Consider the following 25,484-nt stretch of genomic DNA (forward strand, 5'->3'; position numbering starts at 1 on the left):
CTGGTGTCATATCAACAATGTCACATCGAACGTAAGTACAACTAAAGGCATGATTCTGGACTTCAGGACGTGACAGGTGAACCACTCACAAGTCTCCATTGATGGGGCACTGGTAGAGAGAGGGGACAGTTTCAACTTTCTCAGTCTTCACGTCTCAAAGAAACTAAACTGGTCACAAAACACCACTGGCATCATTTAAAAAGCATAGCAGCGCCTTCACATCCTCAGATGCTTGCGAAATTGTATTATGTGGAAATAAATGTTGGTGAACTTCTACTGCAGCACCATGGAGAGTGTACTGACAAGAGGGATAACCGTCCAGTATGGGAACACCACAGCCCAGGAAAAGAGATCATGGCAAAGGGTGGTGAAGCAGTCACAGCGTAGCACTGGTTCTACTCGTCCCACTCTAGAGTCCATGTACATCAAACGCTGATGAAACAGGACTGATGCAATTCTTTGTGACTCTACTCCCCCTGTGCATAACATTTTTCCCAAAATGGGGTCAGACTGTACATATGCTAGTATCATAGCTACACCTCTCTGTTCAAGAACAGTTTTTAGCTCGCCGCAGTCCATCTTTTCAATAATGTGTGCCATAGTTAGAATAAGTATACTGTACATTAAGCGTTCTGCCCTCGGTTTGTATTTGTTTTGTCATATTCTATATAGGTTAACTTTACTATGTTTCACATGACTGGACATCTGTACAGTACATCTGTACAAAGGGTAAATAAAGAATCTCTGTGTTTACCTCTAACTAGATAATGTTGAAATTAGCAGGATAACTATAGACCTCTAAAACCTTGAAACACCTTTTAGAGTTTTTTCCTCATCTTGTACCCTCATATTGTATCCCTGCCATTGAGCCATCACCATTTTTGCTTGTCATAGATATCACTCCCAAGATTTTTAATTTCTTTTTTTAAGTAGTTTTGCTGTAGTTCTCTATTTAGCTATATGATGTGTCTTATGCTTGGCATGGAATCAGTGACCACACTCACCCCAATAGTACCTTAGGCTTTGATGCACTTCTGTAGCCTTGTATTTCCAGTCATAGTCTAGCAAACTCATAAACCTTGCACTACCTCTGCTACTCACAGGAGTCCATCCAAAGACAATTTGAACATCCAAATTCTGTCAACGTCTAAGTGAAATAAACTGAACTAGCCATAATGGGGTTACGGCCCACTTATCATCTTCTTCAACTGGTGCAAAATTCTCAAAGGTTATCATCCTTTAAGTTACTACAAAGTCTGTATCTACTTTTCACTGTATGCTTTTGGTATCGTTATTAGTCAACATTCATAGGCATAGATCCTTTCAAGAGAAACAAGGTTTTTAGTAACAAAAATCTAATGTTTTGAAAACAATGTGCTTAGTACAGTAGATTCTTGAAAGTTCTACTTTGTGTACAGTATCATTTACATTGAAGAGACAAGAAGTTTGCCATCAGTGCCCACATTGCGAGAAACAAAGGAGTTAACAATTGAATGCTAGTCTTGCCTTGCAACTTAAACCACACTTTACAATAGACAATTGGTACAGTATAACCTTTATACAATAGACTTCCTCTTTCTCTGTCTTTCTCATCCAAATTGTCCATGTTATAGCCATAGGCTTAGAAGAGAGAAGCTGAAGAAAGCCTTGTTGCTTCTAGCACTACCATCCATCATCATCGTAATGAATCACAAGAAGCCCAGCTCTGACTATTAACATTATTGATAGCAATCTTCATTCAATGTACAGCTTGGTGTCACATCCCAAACAGTTAAATCAGGTTCTAATAGGTCATATGATGGGATTTTTCCAGTTTTTTTTCTTTTTTGAAATCCTTAAATCCACTTGTATGGATTGTTAAAAAATGATTAATCTATTATTGAGTCATTTTACCAATGTGCTGAGTTTTCTATCATTGACTACAATTTTAGAATTCTGGCTTGGTGTTAGCTTTCATGTATATGTTATGACAATTCTAAAAAATGTATAGAACTTTTTTACAGAATAAATTGATTTCATTTTAATTCAGTCTGATTCACTGATGAATGGGTTCAACTTAGGAATTCCCAGCACATATCTGCTTCACTGCTATGGTCATTTCTTAAATTAAGAGTAAAGTTTCATTCATCTTAAAATATATGTGTTTTATTGCGGCTGTACACATGATATTCATTTCACAATCCTGGCAACTAAGCATACACAAGCTTGTCCTGAACCTTAAAATTAGTTTAACTAGCACTTTAACATTAATTGTACTGATCTTGTTAGGAAATCCATTCTTTCATTCGGTTTCTAAAACTTCTTTTGTCTTAGAGTCACAAAGTGCAGCAATTTAAGTTTTTATCAGAGACTAAACATTTTCTTTATTATTACGTAATACTTTCCTTGTTGACATTTTAAATATGTTTTAACATTCAGTCAATGTTAAAAAATATTCATATAAATAGACTGTGACTACATATACCCCATTCAGGATGTTTTCCTGTCTTGTGCCAAGTACTCCAGGGATAAGCTCCATCTCCTTATAATTGTATAAGAGGTTTCTGAAAATAACTGGTGAATAAATACTTCTTATGTGCCTTCTTTGAGCTGAAAGCTGGCAACTTCAGCTTTCCACTTCTGCTATTCTTCTCCTTTTCTGTTTGCGTCTCCTCTTCCTTTAAATGCTGACCATTCACCTTGCATTCTTCTTCATCTCCCTTTTTCTCTGGTTTCATCTACTCTTCCTTCTATTACCAATTGTGCGATTTCCCCATTTGACCACTTCAACATATGTCCCAAGAATCTCATCTTTCTTCTGATCATCTACCCCAACATTCTCTTTCCTATACCCATCCTCTTCATCACTTCTTTGTCACATTCTGTGTCCTGCTAATTTTCTTTATTATTCTGTAACACTACATCTCAATGATTTTTAGGTAATAATAGTTGCTTATGTGTATTGATATTTATTTTAAATATGAAAGGTAACAAGAAAATTTGTATTTTAGGTTTAGGGTTTGCATACTGCAAACCATTGTCATTTTCACATGGATAGTATATTATGGCAAGAACAGGCCATTCAGCTCAACAAAACGCACCAATCCAATTCACCTAATTTCTCCAAGATAACATCAAGTTGAGCTGTGAATGTCTCTCGATTTCCACTGTCTACCACACTACTTTATAATTTATTCCATGCTATTATAGTTCCTATTGTGATGAAACCTCTTCAAATGTTTGTTCAAAATATACCCTTAACAAGTTTCTAACTGTGCCCCTGTGTTCTTGTTGAATTCATTTTAAAGTAACAGTCTTGATCCACTGTACTAATTCCTGTAATAATTAAAAAAAAACTTCAGTCATGTCCCCTGTTAATCTCTGTTTGCTTAAACTAAAAAGGTTCAAATTCTGTAATGTTTTCTCATAACTCATACCCAGTAGTCCTGCAATCAGCCTAGTTGTTCTTCTGTGCACTTTTTCTAGCACTACTATGTCTTTTATGTAGCATTCAGACCAAAATTGCGCATAGTACTCCAGATGAGGCCTCACCAGTGCGTTATAAACCTTGAGCATAACCTCCTTGGACTTGTACTCCACACATCATGCTATACAACCAAACATTCTGCTAGCTTTCTTAATGGCTTCTGAACACTGACAATCTCACTATGACTCCTTCTTATAAGGCATACTGCACATTTTTTTTGCCTATGTGTAATATTTACATTTATACAAATTAAATTTAACTTTCCACAAATCTTCCAAAGCCTGTATGCTGCCCAGGTTCCTGAATTCTAATTTCTTTGTTTCATGCATAGCCTCTCATGTGGGTCCTTATCGAGAGCTTTCTGAAAACCAAGGTAAATAATATAACATGTTCCTCTCTGATCATATCATTTTGTTGCTTTATTACAGAATTCCAGTATATACTAAAACAAAAGCTCACTATTTGAACCCATGCTGACACATTTGTGCTTGTCATGTGTCACTCGGTTTCCTTACACTAATTTACCACTGATGCATGTTAAGCTTATCAAACTTTAGCTGTTTGGATCTGCACACTCACTCTTGTTATACACAGCAGGATAATATTTGCTGTCCTTCAGTCCCTTAAAAATTTCCTCTGTGCACAGTGACCTTTGAAAAATATAACTCAAGGATTTATATAACCTCCTTTAGAACTCGAGGATCAATGTCATCTGGTTGCGGCAATTTATTTGATTCAGCCATTTTATTTCAAGCAGCACTTTTTTGTCAACAATTTCAAAATCACCAAGTACCTCCCTGAAAGTTATCCACTTCTTCACATGTAAAAACTTCAGAATAATGCAGGTTTAGAGCATTCACTTTGTCACTACCTGTATATTTTAATTCACCCTTAATGGTCCTAATATACTTCACTTCCTCCTGCAATATTTCTCTCTAACTGCCATTTAGCTTTCCTAATATCTTTTTTAATGTTTGCTCTCTTATGCTCTTATACACCATGCTGATAGCAACGGAGTTTTCTGCCAGTACGCTTTATACAGCTGTTTACAGTATATTCTTTGCAGCTTTTTTTAAAATCTCCTTAATTATGCACTGCACAGTTTTCCTTAATTTCTTAGTCCTTCTAAATTTTGGGGTTGACTGCATTAAATACAGGGTAGGGTATAAAGATCTCCCACATTTTGAAGGGGTATAAAAAATGAACGAAGCTATCTAAAAAAAATTGTATATATTTCTGAAAGTACATAAAAAACAGTTTTGTTTGTCCAAAATGGGTTTTAAAAATCATTTCAGAGAAATGGCAGCTGTCATTGGCAATACGTTACTGAAGACATTCCCGGATGTTCTCCATCATTCTCCGGGTCATCTCAAGTGGAATGGTGTCCTGATTTCCTGCCTGATCCTTTCCTTCAAATCCAAAAGATATCAAGGACAATGTTTGAAAAGCTTTTCCTTTAGGTATCCCCAAAAGGAAAAAGTCACATGGGCTTAAATCTGGTGACCATGCTGGCCACCCCATGTCTCCCCTTAAAGAGATCAAATGCCCAGGGAACATTTCCCTCAACACTCTGAGCGAACGTTGTGCTGTGTGAGCTATGGCCCCATCCTGTTGAAACCACACATGTTCGTGTCCTAGGTCTGCCAGGTGATTTTCTTTTCACTGTGGACCCAGTTGCCAGAAGGCTAGTAATCCATAGCCAAATCATTTTCCAATGTGGTACAGATGCATTTCAAGCAAGCGTGAAGTGTGTACAGAATGCTCTCTGCGTCACTATCACAGAACGGTTCTTCTCTCTAATACGCTTGAACAACAACCCACCTCTTGACCCCTACTACAGCCTGCACAGTTCTCCCTTGAAATGTGGGAGATCTTTATGCCCCACCCTGTATGTCTCCATACTTAAAAGCTCATCCCAGTTTATTCTTTTTAGACTTTGCCACATCAGCTTAAAATTTTGTCCAAGGAAGAGGAAAATGTATAAAATACTAATGGCATACTTATGAACTGGAATGATAATTTGAAATTGTTCATTAAATAACTGTGTAAGATCGAGTCAGACACTTGAACTTAAAAATTAAAAAAAAAAAAAACAACAATGCTCAGTGAAAATAAAAAATGCATCAGGTGGGACTTGAACCACAATACTCTGACTCGAAGTTGGATATTCTACCATGTATGTGCACTTTTCTGCAATATCTGTAGGCCATAACTAAGATTACTCTTATAGACTATTAAATGTGAAACACCATTGTGGTTTTCCCTAATTCCTCTGGTGAGGTTGGATTTTTATGGGTCTCAGCGCCATGAGATTGATTCATCAGTGGAAAACGTTTTTCCTTTGGTTATCTGCACATTGCCAAGAATTTTTTGCCAGTCAGTCAGTCAGTCAGTCAGTGAGTCAATCATCCACACATTGCGTTTTATAAAAATTTAAAAACTTCTGATTTCTGACCTTTTTCTAAATGAGTAGGAAAAAGAATCCAATTGTTTTACACAAACAGGTAAAACTTAATTTTTTCTTTTTTTGCTTCAATCGTTTGGTTAGAGATAATGAACATGAAGTCATTATAAGTATAGGTTTTTGTATTCTTATATAGAATGTTCATATAGTATACACAATGAAAACTTAAGAAAAATGTGTAAGTTTGCTTAAATTCTATTAAAGTTTGTGAGACTGCTTACTGTTGGTCACTTAGAAAAGCAGATACATTTGTTAAACTGCTTATATGGAATAGGACCTGAGGTCTCTCTTACTTGGTCTGCCAAGCACCAATATAATTTATAGTACCTGGTTTATTTTAACATTTTGTGCGAGTAAAAATATACTTTTTTTGGATCACAGATATCTTTTTGTAACTTGGCACAATGCCTCACCACCAATTTGTAATGAATTTAATAAAGTGTGAGGACTTTTCTTTTAAGAAACTGCTGTTTGCAATCGCTATTGAACCACTGGCGGTTCACTGCCGAAATTCTCATCAGATAAAGGGGATTGTCAGAGAAGGACTGGAACAGAAAATTTCTCTATATGCAGATGATATGGTCTTATATATATCGGACCCAGAAAACACTGTCCCTGCTGTTTTAACAGCACTAACAGAATTTCAAAAGATATCTGGTCTTAGAATTAATCTGAATAAAAGTATACTCTTTCCAGTGAACTCACAAGCATATAATATTAAATTAGACACCCTACCTTTTACCATAGCAGATCAGTTTAAATACCTAGGGGTAAATATCACAAGTAAACATAAAGCTCTTTATCAACAAAATTTTGGCGTCTGTATGGAAAAAATTAAGCAAGACTTGCATAGATGGTCAACCCTTCATCTCACTCTAGCCGGAAGAATTAACATTGTTAAGATGAATATCCTTCCTAAACTTCTCTTTTTATTTCAAAACATTTCAATATATATCAATAAATCGTTTTTTAAACAGTTAGATTCAATAATAACCTCATTCATTTGGAACTCAAAACACCCACGTATCCGAAGAGCGACCCTACAAAGACCTCAGGCAGAAGGTGGCATGGCTTTACCTAATTTTCAGTTTTATTACTGGGCAGCAAACATACAAGCCATAAAAACCTGGACACAAATAAATGCACATACACAGGCTTGGTCTGCAATAGAAGTAAAATCCTGTAGTACTTCTTTATATTCCCTGCTTTGCTCTCCAATAAATGAAAGTTATCGCAAATATACTAATAACTCAATTGTGCTTTACTCACTCAGAATATGGAACCAAATTAGGAAGCATTTTAAGATGGAAAATCTTTTATCTGTGGCACCTTTGCAAGGGAACCACCTCTTTCAACCTTCGCAAGTATATCCAGTTTTTAATACCTGGAAAAGTTTTGGGATTAAAATGCTCAGAGATCTTTATATAGACAACATATTTACATCTTTTGAACAATTACATTCAAAATTTAACCTCCCAGCTACACATTTCTTTTACTATCTTCAAATTAGAAATTTTGTTAAACAGAAATTGCCCGATTTCCCCCACCTTGCACCCTCCACAATGCTGGAAAAAATACTGCTCAATTCCGAGGAAACAAACACTATTTCCGCAATATATAAAATCTTATTAGAGTCCCTACCTTTCAAAGATCCAAGAGGACATTGGGAAGAAGATCTCTTAATCAATATATCAGAAAAGGAGTGGAAGGTAGCAAAGCAGAGAATTCACTCGAGTTCTATATGCGCAAAGCATAGAATTATTCAACTAAAAATTATATATCGAGCTCATCTGTCTTGCTTAAAACTGTCCAAAATGTTTCCAGGCCAGGATCCAACCTGCGAGCGCTGCAACCAAGCTCCTGCCTCACTGGGTCACATGTTCTGGGCCTGCACCAAACTAACATCATTTTGGACAAAAATTTTTAAGTGCCTCTCAGACAGCCTTAGTATCACAATCCCTCCTAACCCACTAACAGCTGTGTTTGGTGTCCTTCCAGATGGACTTGAATTGGAGAAGGACAAACAAACGGTGATTGCATTCACTACACTCTTGGCACGCAGACTTATTTTGTTAAATTGGAAGAATCCTAATTCTCCTCTTATAAGTCAGTGGGAAACTGATGTTTTATATTATTTGAAATTGGAAAAAATCAAATTTTCAGTTAGAGGATCTGTACAAAATTTTTTCAAAACTTGGCAGGATTTAATCAATATTATTTTAGAATAAGAGAATTAACTATTATTGTATTTAACTCCCTTCTCCATCTCTTATTTATATAGATATTTACTTCTCCCCTTCTTTTGTCTAATGTTGCCTTATTAAAAAGCTTAAAGAAATTTTCCTTTAGCTAAGCTCTCCTTCTCAGGGATGGGGTTTGATTTGTTTTCAAATTTGTTGGGTTATAAATGGATCTGTTTGTATGGAATGATTACAATGAAAATTAATAAAATAAAAATATAAAAAAAAAAAAAAAAAAAAAGAAACTGGTGTTGAGTATCACATTGATATCGATGAAAGTATGTGTTGTTTTGAAAAGAGAAAATGAATAAAGACATGTAAAAAAAAGAGAAGGTAGCTGTGAATACCACAGAGCTAACACCTGCTATATAAAAAGAAATGCATCTACAAAAAGGAAAAAAGACTAACAAGCATCATCATATTAATTGGAAAACAAACATGCTACTGCAAAAATGAAAATACTGACATGGTCAAAGGATCTGCAAAAATGAGAAAAACTATATGCAGAACAAACAAAATTTAAATGAATTCCTACATTAAATGAAAGCTTTGGCTACAACAAGTCTTACAAAATGGAACTAGCTGATCAAAAAAAAATGAATCTTCCCATTAATTTGCTAACTGGGGTCTATCCTGGCAGCAGTAAAGAAGTGGTGCGAGTCCATCCCAGGTCACAATCATGCACATTACCCACACTCAGCAATCCTGGGTCAGTTTCGAGATCTGACTAACACAGAGTGTACGTCTTTGGAATGTACGAATAAAAGCCAAACAGATGTTGGACGAATGTGCTATCTCCATACAGCAGTGCCCAGGCTGGGATTTCAAGTCTGGACTTAGAGCAGTCCTAGCCCCGGTGCCACCAAAGTGGATGGATATTCAGAATGAAAATGTAATGGCAGTGCTAATAACATGTTGGATAAGAATGATGTAGCAAGTGTCTTTAGGCCTGGTCTTGGGGGGCTGTAGGGTCTGAAGGTTTTGTAGTTGCTTACACAAAAATCAGTTCTTGTTGGTAACAGAGCACACTTTTAATCTGGCAATCTCCTCTGTGCTCTTGTTACTGTTCTGCTGTATAAGAAATTTCTGCCAAGGTACATTTTACTTTTCTGGAAAAATCAACAAAATGTTTTATGAAATGTAGAGCTGTCTCTTTTTCTGGATTGTTTTAAAATATTTTAGTAAAATGATTTGTGAGTCAGTGGCTGTCAACCTTGAGAGTTCTTTAAAGTTAAAACTGAAAGAATCTCGTAAGCTAAAAATCATTTAGCAGAACTGGGGACAATGAGGAGTTCAATTAACGACAAGGACTGAAGTTAAGAAGTTTGTTGGTGTTACTGCCTGTGGCCACTGCAGCATTCCAGAAGCAGGAGTGAACACCACAAGTCTACAAGATGAAAGATCAAATAGAATAAATACGATTCAATAAAAAAAAAATAAATAGTGCCATTGTCACATTACCTTCTCTTTTAATTTGAGATCCCTTCTTGGCCCAGCAGGAGAGTCAGCTTTCATGGTTTTAAAACTGATCAAAGAAGGACTAGTATGGTCTCACTCTGCTGGGATCTGCAATTCGCCAACAAGAATGAATTTCTTGTATTTTCCACTGTATCGTATTTGCATTTAAATGCATGCTGAATGCCAAATGTTCCAAAAAATTACTTAAAGCATAAAGTGTAGACATACTTTGGGAACAAAAGATCTTAAATTATGCTTACTATAAATACATTAAGGGTACAGATGCATGATTCATGATTTTTAGGTCAATATTGGTTTTGTAAACTTTGATAATATCTGTATTTATACAGTTCCTTTAAAGTCAGAAGAATATTTTGCGGTTGAGTGTCAGCTATTTTTTGTTTCATTCGCAAATAGTTTTGCATGTTTTTTTTGTTATTTATCACAGTACACCTTTGTTCAATTACCTGCTTATATTTGTCAGCCTGATTGAACTTATTACTGTTCTCATGTAGGGCCACTGTACAAGAATGATGGAAGAAATCTTTGAAATTCTACATTTTAAGTGCTTATCAGTTTTGTTTATGATTTATTACATCATGCATATGTCACTAAAAGTAACTGGAATATGGTCTTGATATGGTCTTAATAAGACTTGTTAAACAAAAAGACAGAGGTTATTCATCTCTCTCTGCAATATAGCATATTACGAGCCACATACATGCTAGGAAAATAAGGTATCGATACAATGGGTTTATTTGGTTTTACTAAGCACTAATGGAGAATCCTCACGCCTAAATGAACTGTGGACATATTGTGCTCCACTTAAGCCTTCCTGATCACTGCAAAGTGAAATTGTTTTACTTTAGTAAACAGGCATTTTCTGGTTACTTGAATACTGTTTTGCATCATTTATTCTAAAATGAAAGCTTTGAATTTTTTTAAAGAACTTCTTGAAAGGGCGTAAATAATAAAGAAAAGTTTCAATTTTAATTACTGTCTTGTTAGGCTTTTGGTAGTTACTTCATCAATTCTGCACAGCCTTCATTCTAAAATGCTAACTTATTTGGACTTGCTAAGAGTGACTTAAGGCGCTATAAACTATTAAGGAAGATTAGGACCTTAGCAAGTAGGTCATCACTAGGAATTAATTAGACGGGTCACAGAAAGAAATGAATAACCTTTTAATCTGTGCTTTGTTTTATTCAAACTTTGTTAAGTGAAAGAGTGCAACAGCATGCTTCTGCTAAATGAAGAAAGTGTAGGTTGTTGACAAGCTGAAAAGAAAAAAAAAAGTTTAGGCACACAATGTTTCAGCTGTGTAGCGGAAGTGTGGCATCTTTAACCTGTTTTTCTTTCAGTGTGAGAATAAGTCAGGGGTCCCCAACTCCAGTCCTGGAAGGCCCCAGTGGCTGCAGGTTTTCATTTTAACCCTTTTCTTAATTAGTGGCCTGTTTTTGCTCCTAATTAACGTTTTTTTTTTTTTTTATCTGACTTGCTCTTGAAGACTCAAACTCCTTAATTGTGTCTTTTTCCTTAATTGGCAGCAAAACAATAATGAGATATAGAATGAGCCAAAACATGACCAGCAAACTGTGGCCATCATACAATATATGAACATAAAGAAAGATGAAGATCTCAGGAATGCTGATCTGCTCACGTCCACAAAATATTTTAACAGAGATCTTAGAAAACAGAAAATCAACAGTTTCAGAAAAGTCTGCTATTGCACAATTAGAGCAGCAACAAGCCATTCGATTAAAGAATGGGTTTAATTAACAACAAGACTTGGCACCTAATTAAGTAACTGGTTGGAGTGAAACTGGTTGGAGTTTGAGGCCCTGACTTAGTTTGTCTTCTGTTGCCTCACTCACTTCACATTTCATTTCTGTTGGGGTGCCATTTAAGGAAGGAAATGAAACAATCCAGAGGAATGATGAAGAAATTCAGGGGAACAAATCTTAAAAAAACAAGTCAATTAAAATTAATTCAAAAGAAGTTAGGAGCAAAAACAGTGCACTAATTAAGAAAAGGGTGAATGAAAACCTGCAGCCACTGGGGCCCTCCAGTATATATACGAGGGGGGACCCAAAAATAACTGGAATTTTGTTGTTGTTAGGTTGGTACTTGTAGTACGTGGTTGGGCCGCTAGGGCGATCTAGTTACACTCCTCACAAGTCAGTCTGCCAAGTGCCATCAGTCTGGAAGGTTGTGCTTGTGTTCAGTGAAGTAGGTTGCGCAAAAGTGTGAGAAGGAAACGCCCTGATTTGTGGGAGTCGGGCGATTGGTTCTTTCATCATGACAACGCTCCATCTCACACTGCTCTCAGCATTCGCCAATTTTTGGCAAGAAACGGTATGACAACCCTGAACCACCCACCCTACTCACCGGATATAGCTCCGTGTGATTTCTTTTTGTTCCCTCAGATGAAAAAGACTTGAAAGGAAGGCATTTTGCTGACGTCTAAGAGGTAAAACAAGAAACGACCAGAGCATTAATGGGCATTACTTCAGACAAATTTAAAAAATGTTTCGAACAATGGAACAAACGGTTAGATAAGTGTATTTCCGCCAATGGAGAGTACTTTGAAGGAGACTAATTGCAGTTTATACAGAAAATTAAATTAAACACGTTTTATAAATATTTCCGGTTATTTTTGCGTCCCCCCTCGTGTATATATATATATATATATATATATACACAATAACACACACAAACAAACACACACACATATATACTGTATATATGACAAATATTGTATTAGCATATTAAAAGATTTAAAGTGTTTAATTGCTTAAGGCGACTTATGTTCAAAACAAGTTAATTTAAAAGTATAAATAATTCAAAAAATATTTTGTCTGTTTCTAATGTAGCATCACGTTCAAAACTTTTTTTTCCTTATAACTCAAGTAAATAAAATAAATCTTATTTACATTAACCTTAAGCGAATCATCTGAACAAGCAATGAAAATTCCTTTGCACCATTCTCCTCTTTGACAAAAAACAAACACCTTGAAGGTTCAGAATGATATGCCAAAGGCTGGCACTTGAGACATTTAATTAAATTAAATGGCAGGAAACATCTTTTCCGTACGCTTGGCCACACACAAAGTATAACACTAAATCTATTATTCTTTACGAGTTTGAGGAAAACATGCAGCAAACTTGGAAATGTTCAGCAATCCATGCCCTTAGCAAAGTCTGCAGAGGAGATCTGGATGAATATGTTTCTAATTTCAGCTCCTAGTGTACAGTATGTGATGAGGGCCATTTCTTTTGCTTGAAGGTTTAAGCAGGTCTTGTAGTTGTGTTTTTTTCTTTCTTCTTTTTTATTGGTAGTAAAAGTGTTACAGCAATTTGTAAACACAAAAAAAAATCTAGTTTTTTATATATCTGTCCACACTGCACAAAAGTGCTTAAGGAAAAAAATGCTGCTTTGCTTTTTATAAGAAACTGGAAATGGAAACATGCATACAAGTTACTGAGGGAAAGTGGAGTGTCATGAACAAGTCACAAATGAACGCAACGTGAGTATTATAATCGACATGTGCAGTGCAAATGTGTGTCATAACAGAATTCTTTTCTAAGGACAGCAAAATGACAAAACATGCTTTGTATAAAATATGTCATGCTAAATAAAAATGATAAATTAAATGATTCCTTATTTGTTTTTAAATGAGGCTAAAAGATATAAAAATATCAAGTGAATCCTTCTTTTTTTGATTGATTGATTACAAATAAGAATGCAAGAAACAGGTGAATAATATAAATGAAATTGGCAATAAATTTGATTAGTATCAAACCAAATAAGAGCAATTTCAAACATATGAAAAGATTAAGTTTTAAAGTACTAAAGATTCATATTTGTTCTGAATTGTTGGTTTACTAGCAGTCATTTCCTTTCAAGCGGTTCCAGTTTTCTGAGTGTAAGTTCAACTTAGTTTTACTACACAACAACACGCGTCTTTTTTGTCTTTGAGCTTTGACTGCATGCACTATGTAAGTAGGTGTGTGTGTAAATATATATATATATTTGCACATACAATCACACAATCATGTCTGAAGATCACCTTTCTGGCTCATCCTTGGTCATCAATACCACCCTGGGATGAGAGGGTTGGTGTCACTAATGGTCGTGTCTCTTTCTGTTCCCACAGCACACAGAAGTCACTCAGTGAGAGAAACTGACTCTGCCTCCTCCTATATTCTAGGTGCTCTCCTTTGTTAATTAAACATGGTAACCCTCCTGACACCAAAACATTTATTTTCTATGACATACATCACACAATCTCTCTCTCTTTGCATTATTTGACAGTAAACTATGTAATATATATATATATATATATATATATAAAATGTATAAATGTGGGTGGCACGGTGGCACAGTGGGTAGCGCTGCTGCCTCGCAGTTAGGAGACCCAGGTTCGCTTCTCGTCTGCGTGGGTTTCCTCCGGGAGCTCCGGTTTCCTCCCACAGTCCAAAGACATGCAGGTTAGGTGGACTGGTGATTCTAAATTGGCCCTAGTGTGTATTTGGTGTGTTTGTGTGTGTCCTGCGGTGGGTTGACACCCTGCCCAGGATTGGTTCCCTGCCTTGTGCCCTGTGTTGGCTGGGATTGGCTCCAGCAAACCCCCGTGACCCTGTGTTCGGATTCAGCGGGTTGGATAATGGATGGATGGATGTATAAATGTATATTTAGTGTGACCTGTAGCAGGTGTAACAGCACCCCAAACCTCAGGCAGAACTGCACTGAACCAAGTCCCAAATTCAAATAAGGATTTATTTATAATGAAGTGCCACTAAACAGGCTTCCCTATACACTTAATCCAAGTGCAATACAATCTCCTTATCTTCTTTGTCACTCTTCACCAAACTCCTCAACATCCCCCAGCAACTCTCTGCATGCTCCCAACTCCAATCACCTCTGGGGAATGTGGAGTGACTCCTTTTATGTGCAAGCGGAACATACTTCCGATGCCCCAATGTTACAGCTGGGAACCACTTTTGGGACTGGCATGATCTCCTTAAACAGGAGATGACCTCTCTGTGCAGCCCCATCTGGTGGTTCCCAAGTACCCTAGCAAGGCTGTTCACCAGGACTACAGGTCCCAGGTTGCTCTATGGGTGTTCCACTGGGAGCAGCACCAGCAGGATGCTGCCACCCGGGTGCATCAAGGGTTTATCTATTCACAACAGACAGTCCCCCTTGGAGAGTCTCTTCCATTATAAAGGCATCCCAGCTAAGTAAGGAGCCACCTATGCTGTGTGTATATATATGCATGCATTCTTGAGGACCTCCAGGATTGTTCAGGTAAGCTGAGCAATACCAACACTAGTCAAGAGGGCTCATTGTTGCTAACTGTATCTCTTGTTTCTTTTATAGCACAGAGTCGCCGCCAGGAGATGACGCCTAGCCTCACCCCAAGCAGGTGTTTGGAGCCCTGATTCTACAGGGAGCAGGTCACTATAACTAGGGAGCCAAGATATGGAGGTGATTCTCTGTAACTATGAGATGTGCAAGGAACACACAATTATATTGTTTTGTGTCATTTTGTTGTTGAACTGCAATTTAATAAACAAGGTTTTGGCTGAGTTGGCACCCCAAATATTGAACTGAGTCATATATATATTCAATGATACTGTATAAAAATAAACAATTAAAGCATATGCATATTTGCATTTTACTGCAGATAAAAAGTGTTTGCTATTTAACATGCCATCTGTTGTTTTCTAGGTACACGATCTTGTTAATTTTTGGTGTAAGATCCCTTGGAAAAAAATACCCTTATGAAAGATAACTATAAAATATTGTGTTTATTATTAAAAAATAACATTTATGAGTGGTATATGATGAAACTTTTGGGACATTTCTAGAGTCTGGGCCATTTATTATTAGAACATAAAAACATACAACATTAAGAGAATTATCTGTCTGTAAAATATATATAGTACTTGGGGGTTCCTCCTTGCTCACTTCACTCGCCAACCACCCCCATCCTGCACTACACACCAGCCACTTCGTGTCTCTGCCACTTGTGTGGTGAAGAGGGGGGCTGAACGCACCCCAAGTAGACGCGGTCACTCCTCCGAAACCCCTTCTTAAACAGTGATACAATGGGAAACAAATACGTTTTTTTTTTTACCTCCTGTTAGCTCGATCAGCTGCTGGTTTGCTGCACGTGATCTGCATCTCGCACGGTGCTTCAAACATTTAAAAGCCTGTACAGCAGCTGTGCTACTCTTTGTATTTTATTTCCGGCACCGGCGTGGTTAAATCTTTTGGCACAAAGTCTTGTCTCACATGACATGAGTTCTTGATATTTTTTAGTTTATAATTTAAAAATGGAATAAGAATCTGAAAATCTAACAACATCACATTAAAGTTCGATAAATCCTGAAAAGAATGATACCAAACATATATATGTAGGTTTTAAAATAAGCACGATTTAAAGCATGATATAAAAACGTCACATAAAATCGTTGCACAAATTCGTTACTCTTTTAGGCTTATGATTTTATATATATATAGAGAGAGAGAGAGTAGATATGGCCAGCTGGCACTTTACAAACAGAATAGGCATATGTACAGTATGTGATATACTGTCTTAAAAATTTCTGAAAGTTATGCTGGATAAGAGTTTCGTTCCAAATACTGGAAATCAAAGTGCCCCACAACTTTATAATCTGAAATGTGGTCACCCCCTTTACTTAACCCATTCAGAATAATTTCTGCTGCCTGTACTTCTACTGTAATGTACATGTAAATGTCTATGCAGAGTGGCGATAGAGCATGAGGCTCAGCAATACAGGACGACCTCAGAGTAGAGCTCTGCTTCTGCAGATAATTCAAGGTGGTTTGCATATCCAGTTAGAAATACAGCTTAAAAGGGAGAAAACCCACAGGCATACAATGGATATGCAGGAGGGATTTTATCTGCCTAGCAGAGTGTGGATCTGGAGGAGGAGATGGAAGAAGTTACAGAGATTATGGTTTGTCTAGCATAGGATATTACTACACAATCATCTATTGCGATAAATGGAGAAAAACTGCAGGGAAAGCCTATCTCAGCACCAAAACATACAAGAAAAAAAAAAAAAAACAAACAACCCTGAATGAGGTGCCAGTCTATCACAGGTCACACAAATGCAAACACCCAAAACTCACACATTCATGCTGACTCAGTTCACTATATGTTCAAACAGTAATACCTGGAGACAAAATTACATAAATGGGAGGAATATTCAAACTTGACACAAACCATGACCTGGCCAAGCATCAAGCTCAGTGTATTGGAGCAGTGAGCCTACAGGTCTAAACACTGCATCACCTAAGGACTCACACTTATCAGTTTAATGCACTAATTGTCTGTCATTTATGTTTAGTGTGTAGGTAAAAATCAGATCTTCAGCAAAGAAGAATTTTTTTTCTGTGACAAGAACATACATTATTGTATCACAAGGGAAAAGACATGCAACAATACAGATATTTTTTTAGTTACCTTTCATTTGGTGAATCAACATCCTTTTGTGCAGTTCCCTACACCATCTGCTATGAAGGCTAACCATCAAAAAAAAAAGTGCTTACTGCCTCTAATTATTACTAATCTGCGGGGTAATGAAGAGCTGCAATTCCACCTTTGAAGTGGCATGGTTCTGACAGATTTAAAGCAAGCTGGTACTATATATGAAAAAGACAGCAAGTCACATGGGTATCTCTGGCACTGCCCTCCAGTGGTTCAAGTCCTATAGGCAAGACTGATAGGCAAGAGTTTGTTAGTCTTGGAAACAACAGATCCAGCTGAGTGCCAGTCACACAAGGATTTCCTCAGGGCTCTGTCCTCGGCCCTCTTCTCTTCTGTATTTACATGCTTCCCCTTGGCCATATTATTTGTAGCTATGGACTGGGTTATCATTTTTATGCAGACGATACTCAACTTTATTTCAATGTTAAAAGTGGAAGTTTATCAGAGCTTTCTCAGCTCACAACCTGCCTCAGTGAAATTAATACCTGGATGGAGCAGAACTCTTTAAAATTAAATTGCAACAAAACTGACCTCCTGCAAATTGGGGCTAAAGTGCAACTTAATAAAATGAGCTCCTCCCAGTCCATCTTGGTGGTGATCTCATCAGACCTGCGTCTACTGCAAAGAATCTTGGTGTCATTTTTGATTCCTCCCTTTCTTATTCTGCCCACATAAATCATATTAAGAAACTTTCTTACTTTCACCACCATAACATATCCCGTGTTTGCTCCTTCTTCTCCTTTTCTAATGCTGAGAAACTTGTCCATGCTTTTATCACATCCCCCATCGATTATTGAAATTCCCTACTGGCAGGTGCCCCTTCTAATCTTATATCTCAGCTCCAGCTTATTCACAACTTGGCTGCAAGAGTCCTTACATGGACCAGCAGCAGCGAGCACATCACACCCATCCTGCTTCGCCTTCACTGGCTCCCTGTGTCCTACAGAATCGAATATAAAATTCTACTAATAACCTACAAAGCCTTAAACGACCTTGCGCCAAACTACATCAGTGACCTCCTCCATCACTATGTGCCTGCCCGCCCACTAAGGTCCTCTGATTCTGGTAATCTTGTTGTGCCCCTCACTAATCTACACTCCATGGGTGACAGGGCCTTCAGCTGTATAGCACCCAGACTCTGGAATGACCTACCGAAATTAATCAGGTCAGCTGACTCCATGAATTCTTTTAAAAAACAACTCAAAACTCATCTGTTCAGGAAGGCTTTTAGCTCTACTTGACTTAACTACCCTTCTCTCAGTTTACCTTTATGTCAAGATGCTCATGTAACCTATGTGTGTGTGCGAGACCATCAACTATGTTGTCTGTTAGACTTTTTTTCTCTGAATTTACTGACTTAATCTTCTTTACTTATTTATCTGGTTTGTACAATGCTATATACTGTATACCCTGTCGTTCTTTCTTAAACTCTGTGAAGTGCCTTGAGCATGGGAAAGGCGCTACATAAATAAAATGTATTATTATTATTATTAATTTTGCTTTTTGATTAGCTGGAGTATTTGCATCTCATTTCCCAGCAATAACGGTAATAACAAAACTGTAGAATGACATAGACAAAGTGAACTGTCTTCAATAGGAATTCACATTTGTCTTTTATGTAACAATGTGATGACACACAGAAACAGACCAACATTTTAGTTAACTGGTTAAAAGGACTAGAAGTCCACACAGTCATTCACTAACCTGCTGATCCAGTTCAGGGTCATAGGAGTGGGTGCCTATTCCAACAGCATTGTGCACATGGTTGTACCCAACCTTGGATGAAGTACCAGCCTATCTAAGGTCACACTGACTTATAACAGGCCAAATAATTAGAGTCACCAATTAAGACAACATTCACACATGTGGGATGTGAGAAGGAAACCAGAGAAAAAACAGTGCAGACATAATTAGTATTAGCAACTCATGCCTGTGCTGGCATTCAAACTACGGGACCCAGGACTTGTGAGGACTCAGCACTAACCACTGCACCACCATGCCACACAGAATGACTACAAAACGTTCTCTGAATCAGAAACTCTCTCTTGCTATTAACTATACCTAGAGCACCCTACTGAACACAAAAGGCATAGCATTTTTTGTTTGGGGTGGAAGTTTTCCTAATGAGCCTTTATAAAATGTATGACTTTTCTCTATATGTAATCTTTAAACACCTTTATCTAGGGCACTAAGAATTTGTAATTAAAATAACACATAATAAAATGGTTTGACATAAAAATAATGCATGTTAGATGTTTATTCCACATTTTATTGGTGAAATATGCATTTAGCATGTATATAGAGGGATTCTGTTGTAACATTTGAATTTATTTAATTTTTTTACAATTCTGTTAAAAATAAATAAACCAAAAAAAAAAACAAAAAAATGAAACAAGAAAACAATTAGCAAATTTGCATGTATGTAGAATGGTACATTAGCATGTAAAAACAACAACAACAACAACATAGGGGAAGAGCTATGAATACAAAAGACATGTACAATGTTACAAAATAATGATACAAGTAAATGCAATGCTGGTGCAATGCAGGTAATTTTAGTACTAAAAATACTAACAATTCACATAAATGCACTAAAAATAAGTAAAAAATGAAAACATAAGCATCAGAAAAATAGCCCATTGAAGTGCGATTTTGGCTCTAGAATATTAAAGCATTTATCACTAAGTCTGCCAGGAGCCCTCTTAAATATTGGAATTGAACCATTCAAAAGTAAATGTTCCATTTTTTTCCTTATTTTTAGATATTTACTACTAGTCCTTGTAAATTGATAGACTTATAATGCAAATGAATGTCTGTTAAATGACAGCCACAGCATTGCAAATCATTTGTGCTCATGTTTCCCTATCACAACATGTGTTCCAAGCTACATTTATAAAATCTTAAATATATCGGGGTACTGTGCAAATGTATTTTTAAACAAAACACATATATATAGTGTATATATATATATTTATATATATATATATATATATACACATACATATATATATATTTATATATATATATATATATATATATATATATATATATATATATATATATATATATATATATATATATATATATATATATATATATATATATACATACATACATACATACATACATACATATATACATACATATATATATATACATATATATATATATACATATATATATATATATATATATGTAAATGTATATATATATAGTACCATGTAAAAGTGCAGCATTGATTCCTCCAATTAAGTTACGTTACATTTCTATGAACTAAATGTAAAGTACAAGCATTATCTGAAAAAAATATTTCAATCAAAACCTGAATGCTCAAATTGATTTTTACTACTGCTCATACTATATCAACAAAAATTACTAAGAAAATTCTAGATTTCTGATTGTATAAGTCCAGATCTAGTTTAAAAATCCTGATCAGCTGTGACACTTGCTGGAAAAGCCTCTACCTGCTCTGCACATTGGGGCAGTTTCAGTTAATTTACACTTTACCATTTTGTTTGGAGGTAATCAAGGGACCACAATTTTCAAACCTATTTTGTACAAACTGAAGGCAAGATATTGAGCCTTTCAAGGGCATTACCTTCGTTTTTGATAGGACAGTCTTTTTGCTTTGTGTCACTGCTTTGGTGAAAAGTTAATATTTGATCCTGGCTTCTTTTAATGGACTTCATTTTTCCCTCTGACCCGATGATTCTCCTGTTCCCTACAAATGACAAACATATGCAAAGCATAATGCTGCCACCACTGTGCTGGGGAGCAGGAATGATCCGCATTAGGTGAAGCGCTGTACTTAATATGCAGCCAATAAAAGATTTTTTTTTTAAACCAAAAAAAAGTTTTGCCTCTTGTCATGGGTTGGATTTTCTTGCCACTCTGCCACACATAGAAGCTTTGTCTAATTACTGACATAGGATTTCCTTTTAGTCTGAAGTGATTTGTGCTGAACTGTTGACTCATGAAGACTTACTCCAGTCACAGTCAATGAACTCGGCCTCCCTGTCAAAGTTTCTGTTGTGGCTTCATGGTGGCATTCCCTACCAGCTTCTATTGTGTAGAACTGCTCAGTTAATTGGGCCAGTTTGAGCTAACTGCACAAAATGCTACAGTATAATGCATCTTAGTCTTTTTAAATCATTAACTTTGTTGTTTTTGACACCTGTGATTTTTATTGCAATATCTACAAGTTAAGAAGAAAGCTCTTGCTCTTTATAATTGATCTAGTGTTGTCACCTGTTTCTCTTTTAAAAGAACCTGAACCTACACTATTGTACCCAGATGCCATTCAGCCGACTATGCGACTTTCTCAGGGTCCACCTATCCATCTGTAAAAGGGGCTTTTTTGTCATTTTCTTGGTACTTACTAATTGATTGTTTGATTTTCTTTTCTTCCATGTCAATCGCACATCACAGCAAAGCACTCTCGGGTAAATGAGTATAGTTAATTTTGCATGTGAATCTAATGTTTAATGTGTTTTGCTTGTGATGCATGTTAAACTGCACTCTTGTCTAATTATAAAGTAGGAAAAGATCACATCAGTTGAGTTAGACAGGCACCAGTCAGCCACATCTGGGACAAAAAGAGGCTTTGTGTAGGGTGCAGCAACAGACCCAACAATTGTGTATTCTAATGTATCTCTTGTTCCAGGGTACCATTCGGTATCTGTGTCTTAACAGATACAAATATACAGCCTTGTTGCTCAAATAATCTTTTCAGTACCTTCTGCATAAAATGATCAGACTGCCATAAGCCTATGGACAGTTGCAAGAGTCTGGAAATATCAGCATTGTAAACTACCTGACGAAAAAAGAATACTTTTATATAAACACAATCGAAATATATCACTTTTACAATATGCTATTTTTTTAATTAATTATATACAGTGTGTAAACAGCTGTTATTAACATTTTCTTTAATGATGCTTTACAGGTTTTTAGATGTTATTTTCATTGTTTCTTTGTCATATCCTGTATGACTTGACCATGCAGTGCAAAAGCAAATGTAGAAGAAAACTGCCACACAAGTGTGAAGGCTCACTTAGGGAATGACGAAAGTAGTTTTACTAATCCATGAATCCTTTGCTGACAGTGATGTGCAGGATTCTGATGAACATTAGTGCTAAAAACACTATCTGATTTTTGCTTGAAACATATAACTAAATGGTGTCAGACTTGTTCAGTACCTCAAAGCCGTTTCTACATATCTAAAGTATACAATTAATATTGTAAATGTTTACCATGATAAAACAAACATATACCATCAAAGCCCTATCCAGGATTAGTTCCTGGTTGGACTCCGGACAGGCTCGGGCTCCATGCAACTCTGAATTTCAAATGAATTGTTTCAGAAATTGAATAAATGGATGCCATCAAAGCCCAAGTTTGTGACTCATTCCAACAGCCACGTTAGTCAGTTTGAGCTTTCAGTTTTGAAATAAAATATTTCTTTTAAATCAAATTCAACAATAATGGCATATACAGTATTGAAAGAGGTGAATAATTTTACAAGACATTGCATACATACATACATACATGTATATACATACATCCACATATAAACACACATACAAACAATGGAAACACAGCTACAAAACTGTCAATGAAAATGATGAAAGAATAAAGTAAACTTTATATTCTAATGGAATTACATGTCATAGCTAAAAAAATGTAAAAAACTATAACAGAAATGTTCAAGAAGAACTGAAGAACTGATGATACCATGTTGTGAAAGATCTGAGTATACAGAGGAACCGTAGTCACCTGTCAACATCTGTTCTTTTCATATCCCAGGAGGCGTTATGAGTCGACATTCACTGTACGTGAGAAAAAAGAAAGCATCGGAACTGAAACTAGAGCAATGGAATGAATGAGCTAATATCAGCTTTCATTGATCACTCAACCAGAAGGCAGCATTTCAGGTAAAGCTCTGGCTTAAAGCAAATTCAAATGGTGAGTCACTATCATCTTTGGATCCATGCAGTATGCAGTTGAAAGAGTGGAAATGGAAAATGGATAGCTGGACGTATTTTTCCTTAACACTGGGACTATGAAGCATCCCAGTCAACCAGCTACTAAATTTAATGAAGTGAGACTTCAAGTAGAAAAACAAGATGAACAGAAACAATATAATTAAAAACATGTTCAAACAATATAGAAAATGTAATGATAACAGATTAAAAGATTATTCTGTGCTTGTAGTGTTTGCTCAAAAAAATAAAACTTTTCAGATACTGTATATTTTCTTCTTTCTGAACAAGATGGGTCCTATTTAAACAGGAAGTGGAACATGGGTGTCTACTTCAAAGGATCCTAGCTCTTTGGAAATATAGTAATGCATTCAATCTGACTTCAAACTTAGGTACAAAATATGATAAACCATTTCTGTCAACACTTAATCAGCTCTTTAGTCTTTCAATTATATGCTAGAGTGATTTAGCATATGTTATGAATAATCCAAAAGAAACTGTATTAATTCTTTCGGATAAGTTACCTATTAATGTAAAAATGGATGTATCAATATGATCATCTATATTAGCTGTGGTAGTTTGCCCTATTTGCTAAATGTCCATATAAGATTCCTTTTACCAGTGTTGAACTCCACCTGATAAATCTTTCCATGAAAAGCTGAGTAATTCTAACATGCATGTACATTAAAAAATATCCGAAACTGACCCGAAATGAGCATTGCAAAGACTGAAATTTATTTTAAAAAATTAACAGAAGGCAAGAGTGGGAAATAATACAAAATGTAAATAATAACATAAAAGAAATACTTCCCATCAGGGATAAAATCAGATATAATACATCAAAAATAAAGGAAATAAACAGCAAGGGTGAAATTGCTTTGTTCGGCTATTTTTTTTTTTTTCAAAGCCTTCTACAACTGTAAAATTTGCATTCGTTTTGCCAAGATATACAACACAGTGCAAACAATTATTTAGGTCATTGATAAGAACATCTTCGTATATAGTATGCACTACACTACATACTGTGTTTAGTGTGCATTTATATAAGACGTACATACAAAATCTCAATTCAATCCAATTTAGGGTGTGTGTGTGAATATATATATATATATATATATATACAGTATATATATATATATATATATATATATATATATACATATAATATATACATATACAGTATATATTAATATGTATAAAGAGAGAGAGCAAAGAGTATACATACATACACACAGGCAGGCAAACCTCCCTGACTCAGAGGGTATTTCTCCTCTCATTCATACACATTCATCCAGAGTCTCCTTATACCAGTAGTAGAAGGGTGTCTAATCATGGAGTGAGATGCTGGAGAAGAAGGTGGGGGGAATAGACAAAAACAGGCCCATAATGATTACATTTTAAAAGGTAAACACATCATTTGGGAATATAAAGGAAACGTTTCACTGAAAAGCTTCCTTAACCATTTCCCTACTCCTTTTGTTATTTTCTCATACAATAAATCAACTGAAAGGGTGAATTTTCCAACATACTAAGTAAAATACTAGCCCTCTACATTCCTCAGTACATGAATCACTTAGACTTCTTGCTCCCATACGGCATTTCCTGTCCAGCCTTACTGAGTAACTTCACTGCTGGATCTCAGCAGGAACTCGACAAAGCCTTACAACTAAAAATATTAGAATACTGCACAACAGCAGAGCAGGACGAGGGCACAGGCGGCTGTCTCCACAAACTGTACGGCCACAGGTGTCGGCAGGCTTTACTTTGGCAACATCACTCCTTCAAGGTATTTCCACATGATTAACAGGACAGCTCCAAGCAAAACTAATGTAATGTATCATGTCACAAATAATACAGTGTCCTTTTCCTTTACAATAAAAATGGGAAAATAACACAAAAAAAATGAAAACAACCAAATGAATAAGTTGGTTTGTAGCAGACAGTTTTATATTTTTTAAACAAACCTGCAGTGACTTTACAGACTTGCTAAAATAAAAATTTTCAGCTAAGTAGCTACAACATTTTGCTGATCTTAATTCTTGTTGTATACAGACAAATTTACACACAAATGCATTACAAACTAAGATTAACTTTTTTCAACGAGAGGGAAAGAAACCTTATGAATTTAAAAAGGATTTGCAGTGTTTTCACATCTACAGTTTTACAGAGTTGCTGGCAATAGGTTTAGCCTCCTTCTCATGGAAAAAAGAAGAAAAAAGCCAACCACTAGACAAAAACATTATATACAGATAACAAAGGAGATGAAACATATATTACAAAAATAACTTTACAGCTCCAAATCAAAAAAAAAAAAAAGAAAAAAAAAGGATTTAACTCATAACACTTTACTGG

General features: G+C 36.0%; 1 protein-coding gene across 8 annotated transcripts in view; it reads right to left on the minus strand.

Moving 5' to 3' along the window:
- Positions 1–25,484, minus strand: part of LOC114664257 (histone deacetylase 9) — a 714,055-nt gene that overhangs the window by 174,791 nt on the left and 513,780 nt on the right. Inside the window, exon 14 of one of the 8 annotated variants that reach the window (XM_051935480.1) lies at positions 20,340–22,979. The exons of 6 other annotated variants lie outside the window; for them this stretch is intronic. In XM_051935480.1, coding sequence (XP_051791440.1) covers positions 22,977–22,979 — 3 coding nt within the window. In that variant the 3' untranslated portion in view covers positions 20,340–22,976. Of the gene's footprint in view, positions 1–20,339; positions 22,980–24,308; positions 25,000–25,484 lie in introns of those variants that run through there. One more of the 8 variants, XM_051935479.1, reaches the window with a different exon arrangement.

The sequence above is a fragment of the Erpetoichthys calabaricus genome, chromosome 13 (assembly GCF_900747795.2).
Source record: "Erpetoichthys calabaricus chromosome 13, fErpCal1.3, whole genome shotgun sequence".
NCBI lineage: Eukaryota > Metazoa > Chordata > Cladistia > Polypteriformes > Polypteridae > Erpetoichthys > Erpetoichthys calabaricus.